This window comes from Balaenoptera physalus, assembly GCF_965194825.1.
Source record: "Balaenoptera physalus genome assembly, chromosome: 5".
In the NCBI taxonomy this organism is placed as follows: domain Eukaryota; kingdom Metazoa; phylum Chordata; class Mammalia; order Artiodactyla; family Balaenopteridae; genus Balaenoptera; species Balaenoptera physalus.
In genome coordinates, this window is record NC_138884.1 from 67164664 (window position 1) to 67191530 (window position 26867).

General features: G+C 32.0%; 1 protein-coding gene and 1 long non-coding RNA gene across 2 annotated transcripts in view; both read left to right on the forward strand.

The window, feature by feature from the left end:
- Positions 1–26867, forward strand: part of LOC309661921 — an 859734-nt gene that overhangs the window by 56785 nt on the left and 776082 nt on the right. The gene's annotated exons all lie outside the window — the stretch shown is intronic.
- The window catches only part of TECRL (trans-2,3-enoyl-CoA reductase like), a 132122-nt gene that overhangs the window by 25971 nt on the left and 79284 nt on the right, over positions 1–26867 (forward strand). The window contains exon 2 of the mRNA XM_082463894.1: positions 22528–22579. Coding sequence (XP_082320020.1) covers positions 22528–22579 — 52 coding nt within the window. The remainder of the gene's footprint in view (positions 1–22527; positions 22580–26867) is intronic.

Here is a 26867-nt window from a genome sequence, read left to right on the forward strand (position 1 = left end):
GACAGAGAGAGACAGGACCTGGACACATGCCTTCCTTATGGTCCATGAATGGAGTGCTTTGGGGTTTCTGGGCTAAGGCCAGATTGGCCAATTCAAACCAAAAGAGTGGGGTTTTGGTAATACCTGTGGCAGTCTTATCTAAGGAGCATATAAGGAGGAGGCCTTGGCAGGCAGGTGAAACTGTGATCATAAGAGCAGTTGGGGAGTCATATCAGAAACTTACATTTACTTGTGACTTTGAGGGCTGCTATTAAGGGCATTCTTGTCTGAGGGGCAGGGCAGTTTAAGGTCACTGCAGGCTGGTTGGTCAAACAATAGTGAAGCCAGGCAGCAATATCATGGAGTGGCTTAGCTAAAGTACAAAACCTGAAGATGTGCATGCTGTACTAATTATCAGAAAGTTCACAATGAAGCAATTCTTAGTTCTTTCACAATCTAACTGTTCAAACAAAAAAGATAAAGACTGTGCTTACAAAATGTGTTTCTGGGAAATATTTTTGGTGTGACCTTTTTATGTTTTTATTAGATTTTTTAAAAGAAATTAAAGGAAATTTATTTTAAGCATGTACCTTGTCCAGATTAACATTTTACTGTACCTTTTGGTAGCCTGACAAAGAACTATCAAAATCATTACCGAATTTGTTGCCATGGTCTTAATGTTACTAAAATATAACAGACTTTTAAAAAATTGTTCCTTTTACTGACCTCAGTGCTCAAAGTTATCTAGTGACAATTTTCCTTTCTGTAACTATTCCTCATAAGTATTTAACAAATGAGCAATAACTTAAGGCAACATTAAGAAATAAATATTCCATTTTTAAAATATATTTTAAATTAGCTAAAGGCTTAAGGGAGAGGGGACTGAAGAGGCAATATTGCAGCAAGTGGAAACTGATGTTTATATCACATTAAGATTTTTAATATCCTCATGACGCATGTTTTTTGGAACGTGTGTGCTTCCTTGAGGCCTTCAGTTTGCATTAGTATTAGAAATTAATACTAATAAGAGTGATGAAATTTATATTTTTGCTAGAATTTGTATAATGGCAGTATCTAAGCTCCACATGGTCCTAAATTATACATAAATGTAAGTGATCTTAGATTTATGTATATTTACATTGCATCTTACTTTCTGCTGTAAAAGCTATGTTATTTGCATGGCTACATGATATGAGCTCAAAGGTTTGGAGGCAATCATTGTTTGAAGTGATATTACCCTTAAAATGTTTTCAGTTGACTATTATCAAGTACCTACAAGAATATCTTGCAGGGGCATAATCCTAGAACAGCACCTGCCTTCCATATCTCTCCTCCCCTCCTTCCTACTTTTCCTTCTTCCCTGTTTTTCTTCATATACGTTGAAGAAACCAGCCTTCCAGTTGGTAGGCCCTTTAATAGACACTAGGAACATCAGCATAGAAACAAATCCAAACCACAAAAAATCTGTTCCCTCCTCTTCCAATGTTCACCATATTGTAATGGATAATTACATGTAAATAGTTCAACACAAGATAATATAACCTAAGCTAAGCTAGAGGTAAGAACAAGGTGCTGAGCACAAATGGATGATTTTTTTTCTTCTACTGAAGAAAGCGGCTTTAGAAATCTCTTCCAGTTACAAGGAGTCCCAGCACACTGAAGGATCATCCTGGGGATGGCTCAAACAGTAAAGGGCAATCTCCTAAAGTAGAAATTATCTCCTCTAAATGCCTTACATCCTCGGCCTTTCAGGCTTTAACTGAAAGCATATTGCTATAAGCACACCTCTGGAGAATTTAGGAAGGAAGGCAAAGATGAACTCCCTACCTACTTAAGAATTTCAAATGTGCACACTTTTCAGGCTCCATACCATTAGTATACTATATTTTATTAGTGAATTTTTAAACTGACAGTCATTAAATAATTTTCAATCCCTGTTGATCTACTGGGATTCAACTAAGTAACCTGAGCCCACCAGTCTGTCACCACATAAAGCCTATGAATGTCACACACATTTATTTTCCTATGAGAAGTTAGTTCTCTTTTAGACAGATTTATTTTGAACTGCCTACTACATCTAGCTAACATATATTTTATTTCAGAATTGATCTTACTCTTAAACCAAGGAATGCTGTACTTCTGCCTTCTTATAAACTCATCATTCTAACATCATATTGTAAAAAGACTGAATTAATTATTACCTCTCCTTTTTTTCTTATTGTAGTTTAAGTTTTCTCATTACACATTTTTACTGCCTCCCAAATAACCATGTAATATTACTTCATGTTGGGTGTCTCTGAATTGTAATTATTGGTTATTTGATTTTTTAAAAAAATCAAAATGTGATGTAGTTAGTAATTTCTTTTTGCAAGACATTTGATGAATTACTGCCTAACTGAGCCCTTTAGTTGTCAATACTAATCTGTGTGCCATTAAATATATATTTATTATCTGCTTCTCATAAACTTTATTTAATAAAATTCTGTAATAGTCTGAATTTAATTTAATTGCAACTTTAACGTAGAATCCTGAGGCCATCATTCAGATATAGGCTACTACTTTTTTTTTTTTTTAACATCTTTATTGGAGTATAATTGCTTTACAATGGTGTGTTAGTTTCTGCTTTATAACAAAGTGAATCAGTTATACATATACATATGTTCCCATATCTCTTCCCTCTTCCGTCTTCCTCCCTCCCACCCTCCCCATCCCACCACTCTAGGTGGTCACAAAGCACCGAGCTGATCTTCCTGTGCTATGCGGCTGGTTCCCACTAGCTATCTATTTTACATTTGGTAGTGTATATATGTCCATGACACTCTCTCACCCTGTCACATCTTACCCCTCCCCCTCCCCATATCCTCAAGTCCATTCTCTAGTAGGTCTGTGTCTTTATTCCCATCTTGCCACTAGGTTCTTCATGACCTTTTTTAAATTTTTTCCTTATATTCCATATATATGTGTTAGCATACTGTATTTGTTTTTCTCTTTCTGACTTACCTCACTCTGTATGACAGACTCTAACTCCATCCATCTCACTACAAATACCTCCATTTCATTTCTTTTTATGGCTGAGTAATATTCCATTGTATATATGTGCCACATCTTCTTTATCCATTCACCCGATGATGGACACTTAGGTTGCTTCCATGTCCTGGCTATTGTAAATAGAGCTGCAATGAACATTTTGGTACATGACTCTTTTTGAATTATGGTTTTCTCAGGGTATATGCCCAGTAGTGGGATTGCTGGGTCGTATAGTAGTTCTATTTTTAGTTTTTTAAGGAACCTCCATACTGTACTCCATAGTGGCTGTATCAATTTACATTCCCACCAACAGTGCAAGAGTGTTCCCTTTTCTCCACACCCTCTCCAGCATTTATTGTTCCTAGATTTTTTGATGATGGCCATTCTGACCGGTGTGAGATGATATCTCACTGTAGTTTTGATTTGCATTTCTCTAATGATTAATGATGTTGAGCATTCTTTCATGTGTCTGTTGGCCATCTGTATATCTTCTTTGGAGAAATGTCTATTTAGGTCTTCTGCCCATTTTTGGATTGGGTTGTTTGTTTTTTTGCTATTGAGCTGCATGAGCTGCTTGTAAATCTTGGAGATTAATCCTTTGTCAGTTGCTTCATTTGCAAATATTTTCTCCCATTCTGAGGGTGGTCTTTTGTCTTGTTTATGGTTTCCTTTGCTGTGCAAAAGTTTTTAAGTTTCATTAGGTCCCATTTGTTTATATTTATTTCCATTTCTCTAGGAGGTGGGTCAAAAAGGATCTTGCTGTGATTTATGTCATACAGTGTTCTGCCTATGTTTTCCTCTAAGAGTTTGATAGTGTCTGGCCTTACACTTAGGTTTTTAGTCCATTTTGAGTTTATTTTTGTGTATGGTGTCAGGGAGTGTTCTAATTTCATACTTTTACATGTACCTGTCCAGTTTTCCCAGCACCACTTATTGAAGAGGCTGTCTTTTCTCCACTGTATATGCTTGCCTCCTTTATCAAAGATAAGGTGACCATATGTGCATTGGTTTATCTCTGGGCTTTCTATCCTGTTCCATTGATCTATGTTTCTGTTTTTGTGCCAGTACCAAACTGTCTTGATTACTGTAGCTTTGTAATATAGTCTGAAGTCAGGGAGCCTGATTCCTCCAGCTTCATTTTTCGTTCTCAAGATTGCTTTGGCTATTCATGGTCTTTTGTGTTTCCATACAAATTGTGAAATTTTTTGTTCTAGTTCTGTGAAAAATGCCACTGGTAGTTTGATAGGGATTGCATTGAATCTGTAGATTGTTTTGGGTAGTAGAGTCATTTTCACAATGTTGATTCTTCCAATCCAAGAACATGGTATATCTCTCCATCTATTTTTATCATCTATAATTTCTTTCATCAGTGTCTTATAATTTTCTGCATACAGGTCTTTTGTCTCCTTAGGTAGGTTTATTCCTAGATATTTTATTCTTTCTGTTGCAATGGTAAATGGGAGTGTTTTCTTAATTTCACTTTCAGATTTTTCATCGTTAGTGTATAGAAATGCAAGAGATTTCTGTGCATTAATTTTGTATCCTGCTACTTTACCAAATTCATTGATTAGCTCTAGGAGTTTTCTGGTAGCATCTTTAGGGTTCTCTATGTATAGTATCATGTCATCTGCAAACAGTTACAGCTTTACTTCTTCTTTTCCTATTTGGATTCCTTTTATTTCTTTTTCTTCTCTGATTGCTGTGGCTAACACTTCCAAAACTATGTTGAATAATAGCGGTGAGAGTGGACAACCTTGTCTTGTTCCTGATCTTAGTGGAAATGGTTTCAGCTTTTCACCATTGAGGACAATGTTGTCTGTGGGTTTGTCATATACGGCCTTTATTATGTTGAGGAAAGTTCCCTCTATGCCTACTTTCTGCAGGGATTTTATCATAAATGGGTGTTGAATTTTGTCGAAAGCTTTCTCTGCATCTGTTGAGATGATCATATGGTTTTTCTCCTTCAATTTGTTAATATGATGTATCACATTGATTGATTTGTGTATATTGAAGAATCCTTGCATTCCCGGAATAAACCCCACTTGATCATGGTGTATGAACTTTTTAATGTGCTGTTACTACTTTTTTATAGATAGAAAAGTTTCAAAAAGCTCTCACTCTAAAATCCCTGAGAAACTACTTTTATCTAAAGAGCTATTTTATGTAGAATTATTTTAACTCTTGACATGATAAGAACACAAACAGCAAGTACAGCCACAAACCCTGAGGTGTTGATTGCTAAAATAAAACTGGCTTTATTTCAAACTGGGAAGAAAGAAATCAAATAGGATTTTGTAATTATAAATAAATAGATCCATAAATTTACTCATTTGCTTTTACTTTTCAATTGGCATTTCTGGCATTGTATAGACATAATGTCTTCCTAGGTCTTTGTTGATAATAGAATTCAATAACTTAATGCTCCATGTCATAGTTTAAGTATGTAAGTACAATTTGGCTAAAATACCTAATTTTCTAGTTAACTGATATTGAGGCTATTCTGTATTATAATAGAAAAAATCTGGACTCAAAGGTTAGCTTTGCTTTTGTACAGAAACACACCCATTTCCCCTTTACCTGATTATGGCTCTTCTATTTACACATACTACTCATCACTAAAATGATGCATAATGTGTATGTGATGGAATGTGTAATTTTTCCATATCTGCTCATTGCCTCAAAGTTATTCATTTGGAGGTTAAAGAGGCCAACAATCAGCAAGTGATTGCAACATGATCAAAGTGTCCCCATCAATAGAGAATTCACCTATGAATATAATTCTTTAATGAACTGAGGGAGAAAGTCTCACCTTAGCCAGTTTATCAAGCTGCTGACTCTCTAGAATCTCTCCCTGTTTTTACTACATGCAATCAATCAGTAAATCACTTCATTCCATACACAATATATCTCCTTACTGAACTGTACCCATCCTAGTTTAAATTACCATCATCTCTAACATATGGACTGATCTACACTCTACATGATTCTTCACTGAACACCCACAGTATATGTAGCAAAACAGAGTAAATATACTATATACACTAAAAATATACTATTTCTATCAGATGTAGTTACAGCCCACAGAGTTTCCACAATATTGCCAGGTGAAATAGAATTTGGCATTTGTTATTGCAGGTGAAATAGTTTTGTTATTGCATTATCACTTTGTCACCTAGAGTCTGTTCAATTTACAGAAGCCAGAAAACATATGTCCAGAGGTAGAATTCCTTACCTGTAAAATACTTCTTATTCTTGTGTTGTGGTGTATTTAATGAAAACATTTTACATTTAAAACTGTCAATTGGGACTACAAATTCTGTGCTTGCCTTTTCTACATTTAAGCCTGTGAGATGAGTGTACTCTAGAAGCCTATGCCCTGCATAACTACTGAAGACTAATTTTTCTAGTTTCAAAAGAAACTGATAAAAGTTTCAAAAAAATGTTAACTGTACAACAGTGAAGAGAACGATAATGTTATCGTGCCTAATAGCTACCACTTCTGGACCATGAGGAACAGAGACTAAACTGCCTGACATATGCAGTGGGGAAGGAATATTGATTATTATTTGCTATCATGATTTTATGGACACTATATATAAGATCACACTGGTGATAGAGGTAACTTTGTAATTCATGTAACAAAATAGTTGATCTTCTATTTATTTAATAGCTGATGAGCTGACTATATTTTATTTCTGTCATGTGCCTAGGAAACTAATGTCTTTCTTGGTCAATGACGGAAAGCCTATATCTTATGTAAAGCAGGGAAAATGAATTATATTTCTATTCTGTCTCCTCAACCTGAAAAAAACTAAATTATCTGGCCTCCCTCTCTTCTCTCTCTCTCTCTCTCTCTCTCTCTCTATCTAGCATGTATAAAATAATGTTTGAAATATATATGTAACATTATATCTATATACCTATATCTATCTATCATGAGAATAAAATAACATGCATTGTGTATTCTTACTTAAGACACACAGAGAAACAATGGAAATAGTGCCTGGTTTTATGGTCTTCTAGAATATTCTAGATAATAAAATTTTAATCATTTTGGACACTGACTTTAGAAGCATTAAAAGCATTTTTGGTTTCTCAACATCCATGGGTAGGAAGTGGGCTCTTGGAGAGCAGATACCTTGTCTTTTAGTTCATAGGTCTCTGAGTTGCATAAGTATATAATACCTCACATCATTCAGACATCTTGGACATTGAGATTGATACCATAATTGAAAATAATTTTTCATTGCTTCTGTGAGGACATGGTGTTGTATTTTGAGTAAATGATAGTGGTGAGTAAAGGATACTCATGAGTAAAGGATAGGGGACCAACTAGTTGATCAGAAGGTAAATATTAAACTCTGGTAAATATTAGTATTGTTTATTAAGATTTTTTCTTGTTCTCACACAGAAACGTGGTAGAATTAAACTTGCCTACCTCTTCGAAGTAACGGATTTTGTTCTGTGAAATGGGAGTGAAAGACATGTATTTATTTCCTGAGGGAAGCTTTAAAAACCTAATCTAATTTCACTACCATTTTTCTCCCTAACTTTTGCCTTGGAAACAAGCAATGTTCCATATGTTGTCTGTTATGTCAATATAGATCCTAGACTAAGGAAAATGCAGAGTAGTTGCATCAGTCAACCTGTGATATACATGTAGTGCATGTGAAAACATAGCATATATTGTTTCAAACCAATGAGTTTTGCCACACAACCTAAACTATTCTGACAGGTGCATTCAATGAAACTTGAATTAAAGATGAGGTTCATGATTTTGTCATTTCAATATTAGTGATCCTTTCATCATTAGAAAAATATAACAAAGAGAAAGAGAGAGAGGAAAAACAGTTATACATATATATATGTATATATATACATTATATATGTAATGTTTCCTCTTCCATTTAAAACTGTAGGATTACAGTAAGGCAGGACTACTCAAACTAAAAAGCTTCTTCATGGTAAAGAAAACCATCAATAAAATGTAAAGACAACCTATGAAATGGGAGAAAAATATGCAAACCATATATCCAACAAGGGATTAATATCCAAAATATATAAGGAATTCATATACCTCAATAGCAAAAGAATAGATAACCCAACTTTAAAATAAACAAAGGATCTAAATAGAGATTTTTTCCAAAGACATACAGATGGCCAACAGGTACATGAAAAGATTTTCAATATCACTAGTCATCAGGAAAATGAAAATCAAAACCACAATATCACCTCAAACCTGTTACAATGGCTATCATCAAAACTACAAGAGATAATATGTGTTGGCCAGGATGTGAAGAAAAGGGAACCACTGTGCACTAGTTGGTGGGAATGCAAATTGGCACAGACACTATGGAAAACAGTATGGATATTCCTCAAGAAATCGAAAATAGAACTACCATATAATCCAATAATTGAACTTTTGTGTATATATCCAATGGAAGTGAAATCATTATCTCAGAGATATCTGTACTCCCATGATTATAGCAGTATTATTTACAAAAGCCAAGTATTATTTACAAAAGCAGTATTATTTACAAAGTATTATTTCCAGTATTATGGAAATAACCTAAGTGTCTATCTACAGATGAATGGATAAAGAAAATATGTATATATATTGTGTATATATATATATATTCATTGTATATATATTCAATGAAATATTAGTCAGCCTTTAAAAAGAAGGAAATTCTGTCATTTGCAACAATATGAATGAAACTAAAGGGCATTATGGTAAGAGAAATGTCAGACAGAGAAAAATAAATACTGCATGGTATCACTTATATGTGGATTTTGATTTTAAGTTAAACTCATAGAATCAGAGAGTAGAAAAGTGATTGCTGTTGGCTGGGGGTTGGAGGAAATAAAGAGAGGTTGTTAAAAGGGTATGAAATTTCAGTTATAAGATGAATAAGGCCAGAGGATCTATTGTATAACATGATGACTATAGCTGACACCACTGTATCGTATAGTTGAAATTTGCTGAGAGTACAACTTAAATGTTCTCACCAAAACCAAAAAAGTAAATATGTATGGTGATGGATGTGTTAATTAACTCACTGGGGGAGTTCTTTAATAATGTATACGTATATCAGGTCATCGTGTTGTACATTTTAAGTATCTTATCATTTAATTTTTAATTTTACCTCAATAAACCTGAAACAAATTTTAAATAAAAAATTTTAATAAACACGTACAGAAAACTGTAAAGTGGGTTAATAAAATATCTTATTATACAAAGAAGATAATTCAATAAATTGACTATATTAGATACTCCACCTATTCACTGGATATTAATTTCTTCAGTGAATGTTTAATGAGTACTTAGTGTATTTCTAGTAGGAGATATTGAATAAAATAGGCAGCAGAAGGGGGATGATTCTAAATATAGGAGGTTGGATCAATAGAACTCTGAAATTTCTCAGATAATGAAGTTGAAAATTCATGGTTTATAAAAAAGATTCTAGTTTGAAAAACTCTTTGAATATTGGTGTCATTAATAGAATAGAAACAGTTCTTGGCTTAACCCACATAGCATTCAGTTCTGGATGTTTAAATTTGTGATCACTGTCAGATATCCATGTAAATGTATTAAATATCCAGTTGTATATATAAGTTTGCAGCTATGAAAACAAGTTAGTGCTGGAGATATACACCTGAGGGTATGAAAATATATGGCATTCAAAGTCATGAGAATGCATTAGATCAGCTTTACAGATAAAGCATGTCTTATTTTTACCCAGGATGCAATGTAAAATGATGTAATGAAGGTATTGAAGCTTCATGGCTCATTTAATCATCAAACATTTTTTAGATTTTCAGGCATATTAATTAAATAATAAATTTTTCATTGTTCTAAGATGAAATATACTCAGAATTTGTTTAACTGTTGATGAATTTGTCCATGAACATGCAATACACAGTGAAATGTGAAAAGTAATGCTATCACTTTCAGTGGCTGGCACTCTGTAGTAGCATTTATGAGGGCAGTGAGCCAGTGATGCAGAAATAATTGTAGCATCTACCTCTGTGGTTTGATGTCAAACAATTAATTAATAATATAAACTTTCTAAAGTTGGTTTTTCTCCCTAATTATTTTTGCTTGAAACTCATTTCACGTTCTCCACATCTTAAAAACTGTAACATAAATCTTGAAGTAGCTAAAAAGAAGTTTATGACCATCACTTCAAAATTTGAAGTGATCTCTGATGTTTTGGAAGCCATTTTAAATCTATCTACCAAGGTTATAATATATGGAGTCCTTCCACATCAATAGGTTTAATCTAGTTATCTATAAAAAGTCCCACGACTTTTTGAACAAGTAAAATTTATTTTATAAAACAAGTAAGAGTGACCTTCAGTCTAGATTAAGCAATGACTCCAACTAATCAATGATGGACAATAACAAAGGTTTACTTCTCACTTGTGGCATGGCAGTGTGGATGAGCTATGGCTGTGCTCTGAGCTCTCTGTTCTGTAACCAGGTTGATGAAGCAGCTCTTGTCATTGTCCTTATCATGTCAGTTTCCAAGTAGAGTGAACAGAGAGGAGGCATCTTAGTTTCGACTGCTATAAAAAGTGACATAGACGGGGTGACTTTTAAACAACAGAAATTTACTTCTCATTTCTGGAGGCTCGAAGTCCAAGATCAGGGTGCCAGCATGGTCAGGTTCTGGTTAGGATCCCCTTTTGGGTTGCAGACTGTCATTCTCTTATTTTATTTAGAGGACTAAACGCTCTCTGGAGTTTCTTTCATAAGGGCACTAACTCCATTATGAAAGCTCCACCCTCATGTCATAATTACCTCCCAAAGACCCCCAGCTCCTAATAACATAACATTGTGGGTTAGGATTTCAGCATTTGGATTTTGGGACACACAAACATTCAGTCCATGGCAGTTGGTGAGCCAAACTCTGGCTTGTAAAGCTTCTGCTTGGACATTAAACATTTGTTTTCCTCTCATATTTCACTGGTCAATCTGTGTCAGGGCTGAGTTCAACATGGTAGAGATACCAATTATTCCCTCTAGAAGGCCTGCCCTGGGAAGGACAACAAGTATTTTGAGCAATTATAAATCTACCAGAGTAAGCAGACTCTTTGCAATGAAGTTATTTATTCCAAAATTCATATTCCAAACTTCATTCACTTTAATCATATATGGAGCCCCAATTTCTTATTCAAATTCTACTCACTGATTTACTTAGTTGAAACAATATTGGATGCCTGGTTTATAAGCAAAAAAGAGAAGTGACACTGTAGCAAGAGAATGAAGGGAAAAGTTAAGAAATGAGAGCCAGCTTCCAGAACATGTACTTGTCATGGTAGAATTCAGTAGCTCCCAGATGGTCATGTGAAAGCTCATAATGCCTTTTAGGACCTAAGGCTTGAAATTGACATTGCCTCATCTGTCCACATTCCACTGTACAAAGCAAGCCAAAGAGCCAAGTCCAACACAACGAGCATCACTTTCTAGAGAAGTGGAAATGATGAATAGAACAAATATTTGCTAAAATAACTAACACGCCACAGATATACAGTTTCTAAGAACCATTAAAATTATCCTTCTTTTGGTAGGGCAATAAATATAATATATTTTAGGAAGAAAATTATTATTCAAAGTGGATGGATTTAAATATTTGATGCATAAAGAGGTAGTTAAAATCCTACATTTCTAGAAAACTGGCCACCCATAATAACTCTTTTCCCAAGAGATACTGTGAATCTTAAACTGTGGATTTCCTTGAATCACCAGGGAAAAAACAACCTCATGTTTTAAGATCTTATGCAGTATAAAATTTTGGTTATATTTTTTGTTACTCTTTTTTGTTTTTTGTTGTTTTGGTTTTTGCTGAAATTCAGTTTAACTGCATTGTGCATCTTTCAAAAGCAAATACTAGGTATCTTGAATATTAAGGTTAAATATTTATGGAGTCATGAATAGTTTCAGATTTATTATAAAACTAAACATATGACATATTTCACAGTGGTACCATGTTAGTTTCATTTTTGCATATAGAATTTGACATTTGAATGTATTTTTTAAAGTTAATTGACATATCTCTTTAACATCGTCAGTAGAAAAAAGCCAAAAATTAATTACACAACAGAGTTAACATTGCAGGTGATTTACAAACCTGATGCACATATTTAAAAAGTAAACATCACCCTTCTGAATTTGTTTGTAATCTGTACAATGAAATGATTGAGCGATAAATTTCTTTTCCTTGTCCTCCTTACATGATTAATGTTTTTAATAGTTCTTTACCACTTGAGAGAAAATACGCAATAACTTAGCAACTTAAAACAAAGGCCACTTATTTATCTCATTATTCTGTTATTTGGTGATTTAGCTTATAGTTGTTCAGCAGATCTGCTGATGTCTGCTGGGCTCAAGCCCGCTGCCAGGTAGCTGGGTGATTGATCTGGGAGTGAGCTCTAGGAAAGGGTGCAACAGGGCCATGTGTCTGTCATCACTGGGGAAGCTAACTCAGGCTTCTTTATGTGAGGGTGTTAGCAGAAAGAATAGAAATACATGGCCTGTCGAGTCTTAGATTCATGACTTGCACAGCCTCACTTTCAACACATGCTTTTGGTTAAATCAAATCATAAGGCTAGCTTAAATATAACGTCCGGGGAAATAAACTCTACTTCTTGATGGGAGGATCTGCAAAATATTGTGGCCAATTTTACAATCACCACAATAGTATAGAATAATGTATACTTTTATTACTAATAAATAGTATATACATATGTACATATATACAACACAGATTGGTAGATACTACTAATACTGAGCCCATTATTACTTATCACTTTCATTGTTATTTTCACTATATTTGAGCCTTTATTCAAAATACATTTCATGGCACTTATAAGTTATAATTGAAGTATTCATAAACATCACCTTTTCCATTTACAACTAAAAGCAAAGCAACTTTGGTAAATGTTCTTGTCATTGTCACTGCAAATCAACAAATAGAAACCAATTATGTTTTAAGCAATAATTTTTCAATGGACTATAAATCCTTACTTCTTCCAAGACTTTTTATTCTGATTATCATTAGGCAATTTTATCACTTAAATATGGCCCTGAAACATTTTACAGACTGCAATTAAGAAAATTCAAACTAGATTTAAAATATATCACATGGACTTTTTATTTCCCCTTTATCTGCATTTATATTTTGATGCACAGTATTATTGATGTAGAATATTTTTACTTATGGAAAAATCACCTTTTTCAAAGAAATGAATATAAATTAATTTGGATTATGCATAGATACATTAAGTCTTTTCCCTATGATTATGAAGCTGAATGATTAATCAGTAGGTAGTAGAATATCATTCATTTGTTAACTATTTTCTTCATATAGTTAATTTTCATGTAATAATATGTGTGACTATTTGGAAAGGAATATGATTGTCATTTGATCACTACAGGGTTTTTCTTTTTGTTGTTTTTTTCTTTTTAACATAACAAAAGACACCTTATTACTCTCATCACTTAGGAAGTTCCAAGGGTTTTAGGAGCCAGAAACAAGAGGAAGACAAAATATATATTTCTTAATATAAATCACAATTTCACACAAACCAAAAGAGTTTATAAGAACACATGAAATAACCCCCACTGCACACATACCTTTTATAACTTCTTAGTGGCAATTTGACTGACACAAAGATCTACCTACTTCATGACATATAAAAATAAGAAGCAAAGCTAGATATAGACTACACCTCATGACCAATGTTTGAGCCTCCTATATTACTTAGAAATTACCCAGATATCCAGAATTATACTTACCATTCATAATAGGTTTTAAAGTTAACTAAGGGTCTTGGGAATTATATTTAAGCTGAAATATTACAGAACTTAATTAGTGTTGCTATCAAAAAGTTTGTTAGAATTGTACTTCGGTTTAAATAAGCATACAATTTTTTTCTTACTAGTTATCTATTCTATACATAGTAGTGTATCTATGTCAATCCCAATCTCCCAATTCATCACACCACCACCACCACCCCCACCGCTTTCCGCCCTTGGTGTCCATACATTTGTTATCTACATCTGTCTTCTATTTCTGCCCTGCAAACTGATTTATCTGTACCATTTTTCTAGGTTCCACATATATGTGTTAATATACAATATTTGTTTTTCCCTTTCTGACATATGTCACTCTGTATGACAGTCTCTAGATCCACCCACGTCTCTACAAATGACCCAATTTCATTCCTTTTTATGGCTGAGTAATATTCCATTGTATATATGTACCACAACTTCTTTATCCATTCATCTTTTGATGGGCATTTAAGTTGTTTCCATGTCCTGGCTATTGTAAATGATGCTTCAGTGAACATTGTGGTACATGACTCTTTTTGAATTATGGTTTTCGCAGGGTATATGCCCAGTAGTGGGATTGCTGGGTCATATGGTAATTCTATTTATAGTTTTTGAAGGAACCTCCATACTGTTCTCCATAGTGGCTGTATCAATTTACATTCCCACCAACAGTGCAAGAGGGTTCCCTTTTCTCCACACACTCTCTAGCATTTGTTTATTGTAGATTTTCTGACGATGCCCATTCTAACTGGTGTGAGATGATACCTCATTGTAGTTTTGATTTGCATTTCTCTAATAATTAGTGATGTTGAGCAGCTTTTCATGTGCTTCTTGGCCATCTGTATATCTTTTCTGGAGAAATGTCTATTTACGTCTTCTGCCTATTTTTTGATTGGGTTGTTTTTTTAATATTGAGCTGCATGAGCTGATTATATATTTTGGAGATTAATCCTTTGTTTATTGATTCATTTGCAAATATTTTCTCCCATTCTGAGGGTTGTCTTTTCATCTTGTTTGCAGTTGCCTTTGCTTTGTAAGATCTTTTAAGTTTTATTAGGTCCCATTTATTTATTTTTGTTTTTATTTCCATTACTCTAGGAGGTGGATCAAAAAAGCTCTTGCTGTGATTTATGTCAGAGTGTTCTTCCTATGTTTTCCTCTAAGAATTGTATAGTGTCCAGTCTTACACTTAGGTCTTTAATCCATTTTGAATTTATTTTTGTGTATGGTGTTAGGGAGTGTTCTAATTTCATTCTTTTACATGTAGCTGTCCAGTTTTCCCAGCACCACTTATTGAAGAGACTGTCTTTTCTCCATTGTATATCCTTGCCTCCTTTGTCATAGATTAGTTGACCATAGGTGCATGGGTTAATCTCTGAGCTTCCTATCCTGTTCCATTGATCTATATTTCTGTTTCTGTGCCAGTACCATATTGTCTTGATTACTGTAGCACTGTAGTATAGTTTGAAGTCAGGGAGTCTGATTCCGCCAGCTCCGTTTTTTTCCCTCAAGACTGCTTTGGCTATTTGGGGTCTTTTGTGTCTCCATACAGATTTTAAGATATTTTGTTCTAGTTTTGTAAAGATTGCCACTGGTAATTTGCTAGGGATTGCATTGAATCTGTAGATTGCTTTGGGTAGTATAGTCATTTTCACAATATTGATTCTTCCAATCCAAGAAAATGGTATATCTCTCCATCTGTTTGTGTCATCTTTGATTCCTTTCATCAGTGTCTTATAGTTTTCTGAGTACAAGTCTTTTACCTCCTTAGGTAGGTTTATTCCTGGGTATTTTATTCTTTTCGTTGCAATGGTAAATGGGAGTGTTTCCTTAATTTCTCTTTCAGATTTTTCATCATTAGAGTATAAGAATGCAAGAGATTTCTGTGCATTAATTTTGTATCCTGCTACTTTACCAAATTCATTGATTAGCTCTAGTAGTTTTCTGGTGGCATCTTTAGAATTCTCTATGTATAGTATCATGTCATCCAGAAACAAGAAAGGACACTACATAATAATCAAGGGATCAATCCAAGAAGAAGATATAACAATTATAAATATATATGTACCCATCATAGGAGCACCTCAATACATAAGGCAACTACTAACAGCTATAAAAGAGGAAATCAACAGTAACACAATAATAGTGAAGGACTTTAACACCTCACTTACACCAATGGACAGATCATCCAGACAAAAAATTAATAAGAAAACCCAAGCTTTAAAAGACAAAATAGACCAGATAGATATTTATAGGATATTCCATCCAAAAACAGCAGATTACACTTTCTTCTCAAGTGCACATGGAACATTCTCCAGGATAGATTACATCCTGGGTCACAAATAAAACCTTGGTAAATGTAAAAAAACTGAAATCATATCAAGCCTCTTTTCTGACCACAACGCTTTGAGATTAGAAACCAATTACAGGGGAAAAAACGTAAAAAACACAAAAACACGGAGGCTAAACAATACGTTACTAAATAACGAAGAGATCACTGAATAAATCAAATGGGAAATCAAAAAATACCTAGAGACAAATTACAATGAAAACACGATGATCCAAAACCTATGGGAGGCAGCAAAAGCAGTTCTAAGAGGGAAGTTTATAGCTATACAAGCCTACCTCAAGAAACAAGAAAAATCCCAAATAAACAATCTAACCTTACACCTAAAGGAACTAGAGAAAGAAGAACAAACAAAACCCAAAGTTAGTAGAAGGAAAGAAATCATAAAGATCACACCTGAAATAAATGAAATAGAAACAAAGAAAACAGTAGGAAAGATCAATAAAACGTAAAGCTGGTTCTTTGAGAAGATAAACAAAATTGATAAACCTTTAGCCAGACTCATCAAGAAAAAGAGGGAGAGGACTCAAATCAATAAAATTAGAAATGAGAAAGGAGACATTACAACGGACACCACAGAAATACAAAGCATCATAAGAGACTACTACAAGCAACTCTATGCCATTAAAATGGACAACCTGGAAGAAATGGACAAATACTTAGAAAGGTATAACCTTCCAAGACTGAACCAGGAAGAAATAGAAAATATGAACAGACCAATCACAATAATGAAATTGAAGCTGTGATTTAAAATCTTCCAACAAAAAAAAGTCCAGGACCAGATGGCTTCACAGGTGAATTCTATCAAACATTTAGAGAAGAGCTGACACCCATCCTTCTCAAACTCTTCCAAAAAATTGCAGAGGAAGGAACACTCCCAAACTCATTCTATGAGGCCACCATCACCCTGATACCAAAACCATACAAAGAACTACAAAAAAAGAAAATTACAGACCAATATCACTGATGAATATAGATGCAAAAATCCTCAACAAAATACTAGCAAACAGAATCCAACAACACATTAAAAGGATCATACACCATGATCAAGTGGGATTTATCCCAGGGATGCAAGGATTCTTCAGTGTACGCAACTCAATCAATGTGATACACCATATTAAGAAACTGAAGAATAAAAACCATATGATCATCTCAATAGATGCAGAAAAAGCTTTTGACAAAATTTAACACCAATTTATGATAAAAACTCTCCAGAAAGTGGACATAAAGGGAACCTACGTCAACATAATAAAGGCTATATAAGACAAACCCACAGCAAACATCATTCTCAATGGTGAAAAACTGAAAGCATTTCCTCTAAGATCAGGAACAAGACAAGGATGTCCACTCTTGCCACTATAATTTAACATAGTTTTGGAAGTCCTAGTCACGACAATCAGAGAAGAAAAAGAAATAAAAGGAATACAATTGGAAGAGAAAAAGTAAAACTGATCATAGTGTTTTTAACAGATTGTTTTCTTAATGATTACTTATTAGTTTACCCATAGGTAATACTATTTTATTTGAAATAGTCCTTCAGTATTTATACAGAAACCACTTCATTTAAATAGGATTTGAGCTTCCTTATTTCAGTAATATCATGTTAAGTCTAAACTTTCCTGAATGCAAGGATTATTTTCTTGACCTCACAAACCTGCAATAGGAAAGCATAATCAAAGTCATCTAAGAAGTAATCATACACATTAATTTCACCAGGCTTTATTTTATTCTTAAATATATGCTTTTAATTTGTGGTCTTCATGATCCTCTCTAGTCCTAAAATATTCTCGCCTAGGTTATAAATCATACATGCTAAAAAATATTCCAGAAAGACTATTCACCATGGAAAATTGTGTGTTCTATAAAACCAGAATTATTTTCTACTTTAATAAAACATATTTCTTTTTCTTTCTTTATTTTGATAGGGTATCAATCTCTAGTTGCAATTTTTAATTTTCTTTCACATTTTCCATATGTTAGAATTTCAAGTCATAAGACAGAAAACAAGTGTATAGAAATAACCATTTATTCAATACATAATATATAAAGACTACCATTTTCATATTGAATAGAAATGAAATGGCTTTGCAATAAATACTATAAATAAATATTTTAGTCACTAAAGGACATTTAATTTTATTGAAGGATTATAAAAATTAAATATTAGTTTTAGAGTGGTTACTGAGATTTTACTTATGTCTGCAATGTTGAAATAATATAATAACTATACAAAAATTATATACAATAAAATCAGATATTCAGTCATATTTTCACCATATTTTCCCTCTACTCATATTTATTATATTTATATGAGATATATGTATATGTAATAAGAAAATAAATAATATCTAGGCTATACTCCTAAATAAAATTTATATTTACACATAATTTACTGGGGAGTAAAGTACTTATTTAAAAGCTTATTATTCAAGCTAGTGGGAAGCAGCTGCATAGCACAGGGAGATCAGCTCAGTGCTTTGTGACAACTTAGAGGGGTGGGATAGGGAGGGTGGGAGGGAGATGCAAGAGGGAGGGGATATGGGGATATATGTATACATATAGCTGATTCACTTTGTTATACAGAAGAAACTAACACAACATTGTAAAGCAACTATACTCCAATAAAGATGTTTTAAAAATTAGATAAATAAATAAATTAAATTAAATCAATATCATCAGGATAATGTTGTATTAAAACAATGTGCAAATAGAGTTTTTCCAGTTATGAAACTTGAGGATAATAATAAAGGGTCTTTTTTTTTTTAAAAAAAAGCATATTATTTCAGAAGAATATATTTTTGAAAATTTCTATGGTGAAAATTTTAAAGAATTTATTAATGTTTATTTTCTTTTTGAATTAAAAATGAATTGACCAAATGCATTATTGCAACATATAAAGAACCATTTGTTATGATACTAAAAATTGAAAAATATGTGTATATATGTGCATATATTATTTTGACATAACAAAAACTCATTTTAAATAATCCAGTGTAGTATGTAAAGAAATAAAATTGATAGGCTAAAAAACAATTATTGAATTTCTTAAATAGTAAAGAAATCCCGTTAAATTTAAAACGTTTAAACCTTATTAAAACTGATATTTCTGCATATCTATAGTATCATGTCAATTTCATTCATAGCAAAAATTCTTGATATTCTATAAAATACCAAACATGTTTGGAATTTATAAGAATGTTTTCATATAGATTGCTTATTTGTATCTTAGTTACAATCTGAAGGTTATTCACTAGTAAAATAATATATTTTTACTCAGAAAACTTCCTGTCCATTCTGAGTAATGTATATGCAACTATATATTCTATGTGTCTTTTTGTTTTATGTATACTATATATTCTGTCTGTGTCTTTAGTAAACACATCTTTTTACAAAGTTCATTAACAATTTTTGGTTTGCACTTTGCAATTACTCTGTCAAACAAATTTCAAGTTGTTATTTTTCCTTACCATTTAATGTTCATTTCTCTAAGCAGGATAAACAGTATTCTGGAGATATCTGTTCATTTTAAGGAGTTCCTGAGAAAGTGGCTAAAATATAGTTTTAAAAATTAGTAATAGTGCAAAAAAAAGTTTTTTGTGAAATACTGCAGTATCTTCACAGGGGGCAAATTCAAGCAAATCCTAAATTTCACTTGAATGTGAAAAGCTTTTTCTAAGTCCATCAACCTAAGTGTTGAATAAAGTAATGATGGCCCAAAATTCAACTATGATCAGTTGAAATTCAGAGGTAAATTTCTGTTTCAAACATCATTTACCTTGTGTACTTAACATTTTAAGATTAATTTCCTCTAATTAGAATGAAACATTAATGAGAATTTCAGGATTTCAGATGACGGAATACTTATTTCTTCCATCTGCACAATTAATGGTGATTTATAAAAGTGAACACATTATTGTAATGATAGTTTGTCCTTTTTAAGAGGTAAAACTGGCTAAAAAGTAGAAGTTATTACGAATAAACTTCTTGATGAAGCTACAGAGTCATCAATTTAGTAATCAGAAAGTCCTATATGCTCTGTTAATTATCATCTTTTCCTCTCTTTGTGCTCTGAGTACAGCTAAAGTACTGAAAGAGTTGATCAAGCATAGTCTTGTGGCTAATTGAGCAACACTGTCTGAATCATTTAATGGTTAATTATATTCTTTTGTGCTGTATTTGACTAAAATTGCTCCAGAAAGGTCAGTTCTCAAAGATTTATGCAAAATCAACATTTTAACAAGTGAAAGTCCAATGTAATTTAAAAAAACAAAAAATAAATTTAAAACTTTGTGAGAAAGCTTTTAATAACAACCCACTTCCCACATGTAGGTATTTTCAGGAGAACATAATCTTAGTCTTGAAAGTTTGTAAATTCAGAAAAAAATATGCATATGTAAATTAGAAGATTGTCATTTAATGTATGCTGGTTTGGGAAAAAAGCATACAGCTTTTCCATAGTAATCTACTTGTGAAACACTTCATATCAGAACAAGGAGCTTCTGTTTTCATGTGACTGCATTCACAGCTTTATTTTTGACTTCAACAAAAGTGACTTAACACTTCCTTATATGCTATATGTTGTGCTACATGTTGAAACACAAACTGCAATACACCAGATCATTGTTTTCAAGGACCTGATAGATTGTTGGAACCGCCAGCGCATAAACACAAGATTATGTGCCCTCATAAAGCGGAAGCTGAGCATATAGCAAATCCTAACAGAGGAGTTGTTAATCATGAAAATTATTATTTTTTAAAAATTAGATGGCCCTTGAAAAGACTGATGGACCGGTATTTGTTACTCTAGAGATAGCACGTGGATTTTAGTCATCCCTGTCAGAGGACACAACATATAATAGTGCTTCATGATTAAGTAACAGTGAGATAAAGCAATGAACATTGTTAAAACACATCATCCCCTTTTAAAAATATAATTCAAATATCAAATTCAATAATCAAAATTAAAATGAAATATGACATGTTCAAGCAAATAAATTTATATTACCCTCTCTAAAAACTTTTTCAAATATTTCCTAACATCTTCCAGAAAAGGACAGTGCTATGAACAATTTAAAATTTCATAGTAACAGAATCATTTAGGGTTCTTTTGTTATTTAAAGCATAACATAAATGGAAATTAATATCATTTTTCAGTGCCCAAATTTTAGAACTTTCTTGTTAGTAAACTATATACATAGAAAAAATAAGAAAAAAATTCTGAATGGTATATCACACACTTGGTTATGGGAAGGAGTGGAATATAGTAAAAGAAATGTATTCATCATCATGCTTCTGATATATAAGACAATATTAAATATAATATAATAATGTAAATAAGAACTGCCTGGAGTGGCATCCCTTTATGCACTTTTTTTTTCATTTTGTCCTCCAAAATAGCCATAAGAAGATTTTTAGTGTAGCAAAAAATAAAATTATGTATGCAATATTCTGTACATGTTTAGAGAAAGGAAATAAATTTGACTTGCATGATCATGAAAACTTCTTTGATGTAGACTTTGAAGGATTGTTGGGTTTTTCATAAGCCAGTGAAGAATCAGAGGCAGACGGGAATTTCAGTTTGCAAGTTTGATATGAACAAAATCAGAAAGTCAAAAAGTACTGTGATGGCTTGAGGTGTTTGGATAAAGCTCTTATCCTCATGAATTTTCCTATTTAGATGAAGAAACATTTTTCCCTTATTCACTTTTCTAACATTAGAAAGAGGTAATTTTAGTAGATTAGGATCAAATAACAATAATATACTTAAAGATTCCAAAATAAAAAGGTATCTAACATAGATTTTTGATGGACCTATTATATTTTTGGATGGAAGTTTTAAAAACATAACTAACGACAGGGCTTAGATAGGATTTTTTTTTTTTCCTTATAATATTTTGAAGTAAACATTTCCCTCTTTTGTCCATGTAAATCAATTTTATATTCCTGGCTTCCTCTGATAAACTCTTTTACTATATATTTTTTCTCTTTTTGCATTTACTCATACTTTTAATTGATAGTCTCATCAATTTGGAAACCAGAAATTGAATATTATGGGCAGAGAAAATTCAAAAATATATTTTGAGATAAAAATTTGGATGAACTCACATAATTACACTATTATTATTATATACAAATATAAAACTTTGGAAAAGCTATATTGATGAAAATGTTCAAGGTTGTCAAAGCAGTAGTGCCTAAAGAGCTAAACAAAATAAGCAGGCTATTTTGTACTTATTTTACATTTTAAATATATTAAATTATGTTTTCTTCTTAAACAAATAATATAGCAAACAAATGAACCCTTTTTCCTTATAATTCTCTCTATTTTCTTTTTCAGGTGACACAAAAATCTACTATTCATGATGTGAAACAAAAATTTCACAAAGCATGTAAGTTTTATATACAATTTTGAATTTATATTACAGTCTTTTTTTTCTCAAACTGGTTAAGATTTACCTATAAGAATAAGTTCAATATTATGATGGAAAGAGTGTGTGGAAATCATATTTTTACATGGAACTCAGAAATAATACTATGCTAAACACTTCTTCATTGTGAACATTTTCATATCTAACTTTCTAATTCACATTTTAATCTTCAACACTCTTTCAGTTTTTTATTTGAACTTTTTTCATACTAACAAGAAACTTCCTATATGTGAAAGGCATTAATCAATACAAGATATTTCTTTACATTTAAGCAAATATAGAGCAAAATTTTTACTTCAGTATTTATACTGGTCAAATATCTTCCACATAGGAATTCTTTAAACAATGCATTTAAATTGTTATTTAATTTTATTAATAGCTAAATTTAAGAGATCTCATTAAGAGATCTCCTATTACTATTTATTGGGAAATAATATGAGATTTCAATTTTTATTTTTACAACATTTCAATTAGTTTAGCTATAATTGTTAACATAGTGATAATGTCTATAATTATTAGGTAACAATTTTTAAGAAACTAAATTTTTAGAGCAGTTTTAGATTCACAGAAAAATTATGCAGAAAATACAGAGTTCCCATATACCCCTGCCCCACAGGGGTACGGCATTCTCCACCATAAACATACAGAGAAGTACATTTTTACACCCCCCAAACCTACATTGACACATCATTATTAACTAAAGTCCACAGTTTACATTAGGATTCATTTTTGGTGTTGTACAGTCTGTGGATTTTGCTAAGGAGCATTTTCAATACTTTTGGATTTAGTTGAACAACATTTCTTTTCTGAAAATAGTTAAAGTTCACAATTTAATACATCAAATTGTTTAGCAATGCTTGAGAGTAAAATTGGTAGAACTGTTTTATTATTTTCATTATTTTATTTCAGGAAAAATGTAGACTACTGAATACTTTTTGTGTATATGACATTATGCTAGGCATAATGAATAATCAAATGAAGATAGAAGACATCTTAGCTTTCAAAAACTTGCTCATGAAGAAGATTATATATATATATATAAAGAATATAAAAATAAAACCCAAGTAGTCAATGTATATAAAATTTATAAATATTTGGGGAAAGCTCTATTTAGAATTTTTAATAGGAACATAAAGCAGATACAGGATAAAATAGAATTATTTGAAATATGCTTAGCCAGTTTAAAATTCTTGAGTCAGGTGAGTTCTGATATTTTGCCATAAAGACATGTAGGATTTGGATATGCAGAAGAGAACCAGAAGTGCATTATAGTAGAGAAAAAAGACTAAAACAAGAGAAGTGCAGAGATCTGTCGGGATTAATTCTCTAACCTTTAGCTTAGTAATTAAATTCTCTGTATATTTATGCCAATATTTTCTAAATTATTGAAAACTCAAAATTTGTATCTTAGTACATAATATATGTGAAAGATGTTACCCTGGTTATTTCCACAAGTATTTCCAGTTTATTTACATTCTAAATGCATTTGTTTTGTTAAGCTAGCAATTGAATTTCCATCCTTTGAAAGACTTAGTAATTTTATCTAGTAAAGTGGTTTCAGAAAATTTAGATTGTAGTAATAAGTGCAAAGACATTTGAAAAAGACTTTTTTACTATAAAGCCGAAAGATACAACAAAATTATTTCATGTAAGTTAATAATGACAATGTAAGAATATATTATTTCTATCACTGTCTGGAAACAAGGAAGTTAATCAAAAGCTAATGTATGTTTAGAAAGAATGTGCAGTCACCTTGATGTGTGATATTATGACTATTTTTATGTTAGTTTGTATCTACATATAGACATAATTATACGGTGACTTAAAATTTTAGAGCCAGTTCTACATTTATGTGGTCTACAGCCTTTTCTAGTAATTAGGAAAGTGAGGTGTAGTAGCTTGTGAAAAATCCTAGTAACATCCAGTTTCAGAACTGGACAGTTGAAAATATGACGATAATATGGTTAGTTTTAATACCTATATCAAGACTTAAGGATTTCTTGACCCCTATTATTTTATTCACTTTTTGAAGCACAGTTCTAAACTTTATCAGCTTTAAATAAATTGTAACTTTTTCTACTTTTTCAAAATTACCTTTACTTTAAAGTATACCCATCACTTAAAGAAAAATAATATTCAGAAGATCTTGTATTTATTATAGTGTATTTCAAAAACGTATTGGTCTTCAGGTTTTACAAAGTACAGAAACACAAAAACATTTTTTTCTGTATCACATTACAGAGAAATATCTAGAAATGAATTAAATCGGACATTATGCTTAATACATTCACCAAATGGTGAAAGGAAATAATATATAATGGTAAAAAAAATTATGTGTTGATTGCCTTAATATTTCATGTATTTAGCATATTTTAAGATTGACCAATACTGAATAGTTTATTCAAATTCATAAATTATTTTAACAATAAAAATATATATTATATATGTAGTTTTATATCTACAGTTGTTTTATAACTACAGTTTTGTAACAGTAAGGTTTTTACAGTTACTTCTTTACTTTCTGACACCAAATCATTTTTTATTAAGATGTTTTGGATGATGTTTATTTTTAGGCCCTGGAGTTATAATAGGAATTGTTAATCTTGTAAAGAAAAAATATATATATATATATATCAGAAGACTAGGTTTCCTGAGGGGAAAATTCTCCCTACATGTCATTTATCTCTATCCTTTCTTCTCTTAGGTGTTCTGACTGAACTTGATTTCTTGTCTTCCTCCTATTTCTCTGACTTGTGTCAGTGTAACATTTTTCTTAGCTCTATTTTAGAACTTTCTTTACTGTGATTTTTCTTGTCCTATAAAGTGACTATCTTATGCTCTTCCAAGGCTCATAATTTTTCAGTTCTGCTTTGTTATGAGTCATATTTTAGATTGCCCCGGTGACACCATAACAATCGGGCTGGTGAAGAGGTAGAACGGGGAGGAAACTACAGTCATAATATTAGCTGTTAAGGCAAAACGGAAAGAGCAATGGTTTTCATGAAAAAGAGATACCTATAAAATTATAAATTATATATATGCATACATACACATAAATATATACTTTTGCCTATTTCTCCTCTTCTTATTTCATGTACCAAAATGGTAAAAAGCCCTCAGCTGCAAATCCTCCACTAGTCTTTCTTTATCTCCATCTATTTATTCATTAACACTTGTAATTATCATTCTTGTTTATATCTTGAAGTCTCTCCTGGAGAGCTTCAGTGATTTTCATACTCATGTCTCTATATACCACACTCTAGTCATTCTCATCTTCTCACAAAGGTCTCACAGAAGAATTAAACCTTGCTTTGAAAACTGAGATGAAAAATAAAGAATTATACAAGTCCACGTGACACTCTGCCTAAAACTATGTGAATCTTTTTTAAGATTTCAAGAGACTTAAAAAAAACTTCCCATATGTATACTATTACATATGCTAGTTGAGTAGGATTATCCTATTTTATGTTACTCAATTCAAAACCTATTCCACATATTCTTTATTCCAAAAGTAATTTATTCCTCCCTTGGGATACAATATAACTTTAATAGAATAATAATCGTTACTATTTTTGGAAAATAATAGAACTCACAAAGAGCCACAACCATGTATTTATTTATTTATTTATTTATTTCAAATTCACTATATGTTTATTATGAAAGTAACTACAAAGATTACTTTTATTTTAAAGTTGTAACATATTTTAGCTTTGTTTCTTTTTTTTTTTGGAATTTTTGAATTTTATTTTATTTATTTTTTTATACAGCAAGTTCTTATTAATTATCCATTTTATACATATTAGTGTATATATGTCAATCCCAATCTCCCAATTCATCATACCACCACCACCGCCCCCCTGCCACTTTCTCCCCTTGGTGTCCATACGTTTGTTCTCTACATCTGTGTCTCAATTTCTGCCCTGCAAACCGGTTCATCTGTACCACTTTTCTAGGTTCCACATATATGCATTAATATACGATATTTGTTTTTCTCTTTCTGACTTACTTCATTCTGTATGACAGTCTCTAGACTCATCCACGTCTCTACAAATGACCCAATTTCGTTCCTTTTTATGGCTGAGTAATATTCCATTGTATATATGTACCACATCTTCTTTATCCATTCGTCTGTCTATGGGCATTTAGGTTGCTTCCATGACCTGGCTATTGTAAATAGTGCTGCAATGAACATTGGGGTGCACATGTCTTTTTGAAATATGGTATTTATTAATTTAAATCTGTAATGATG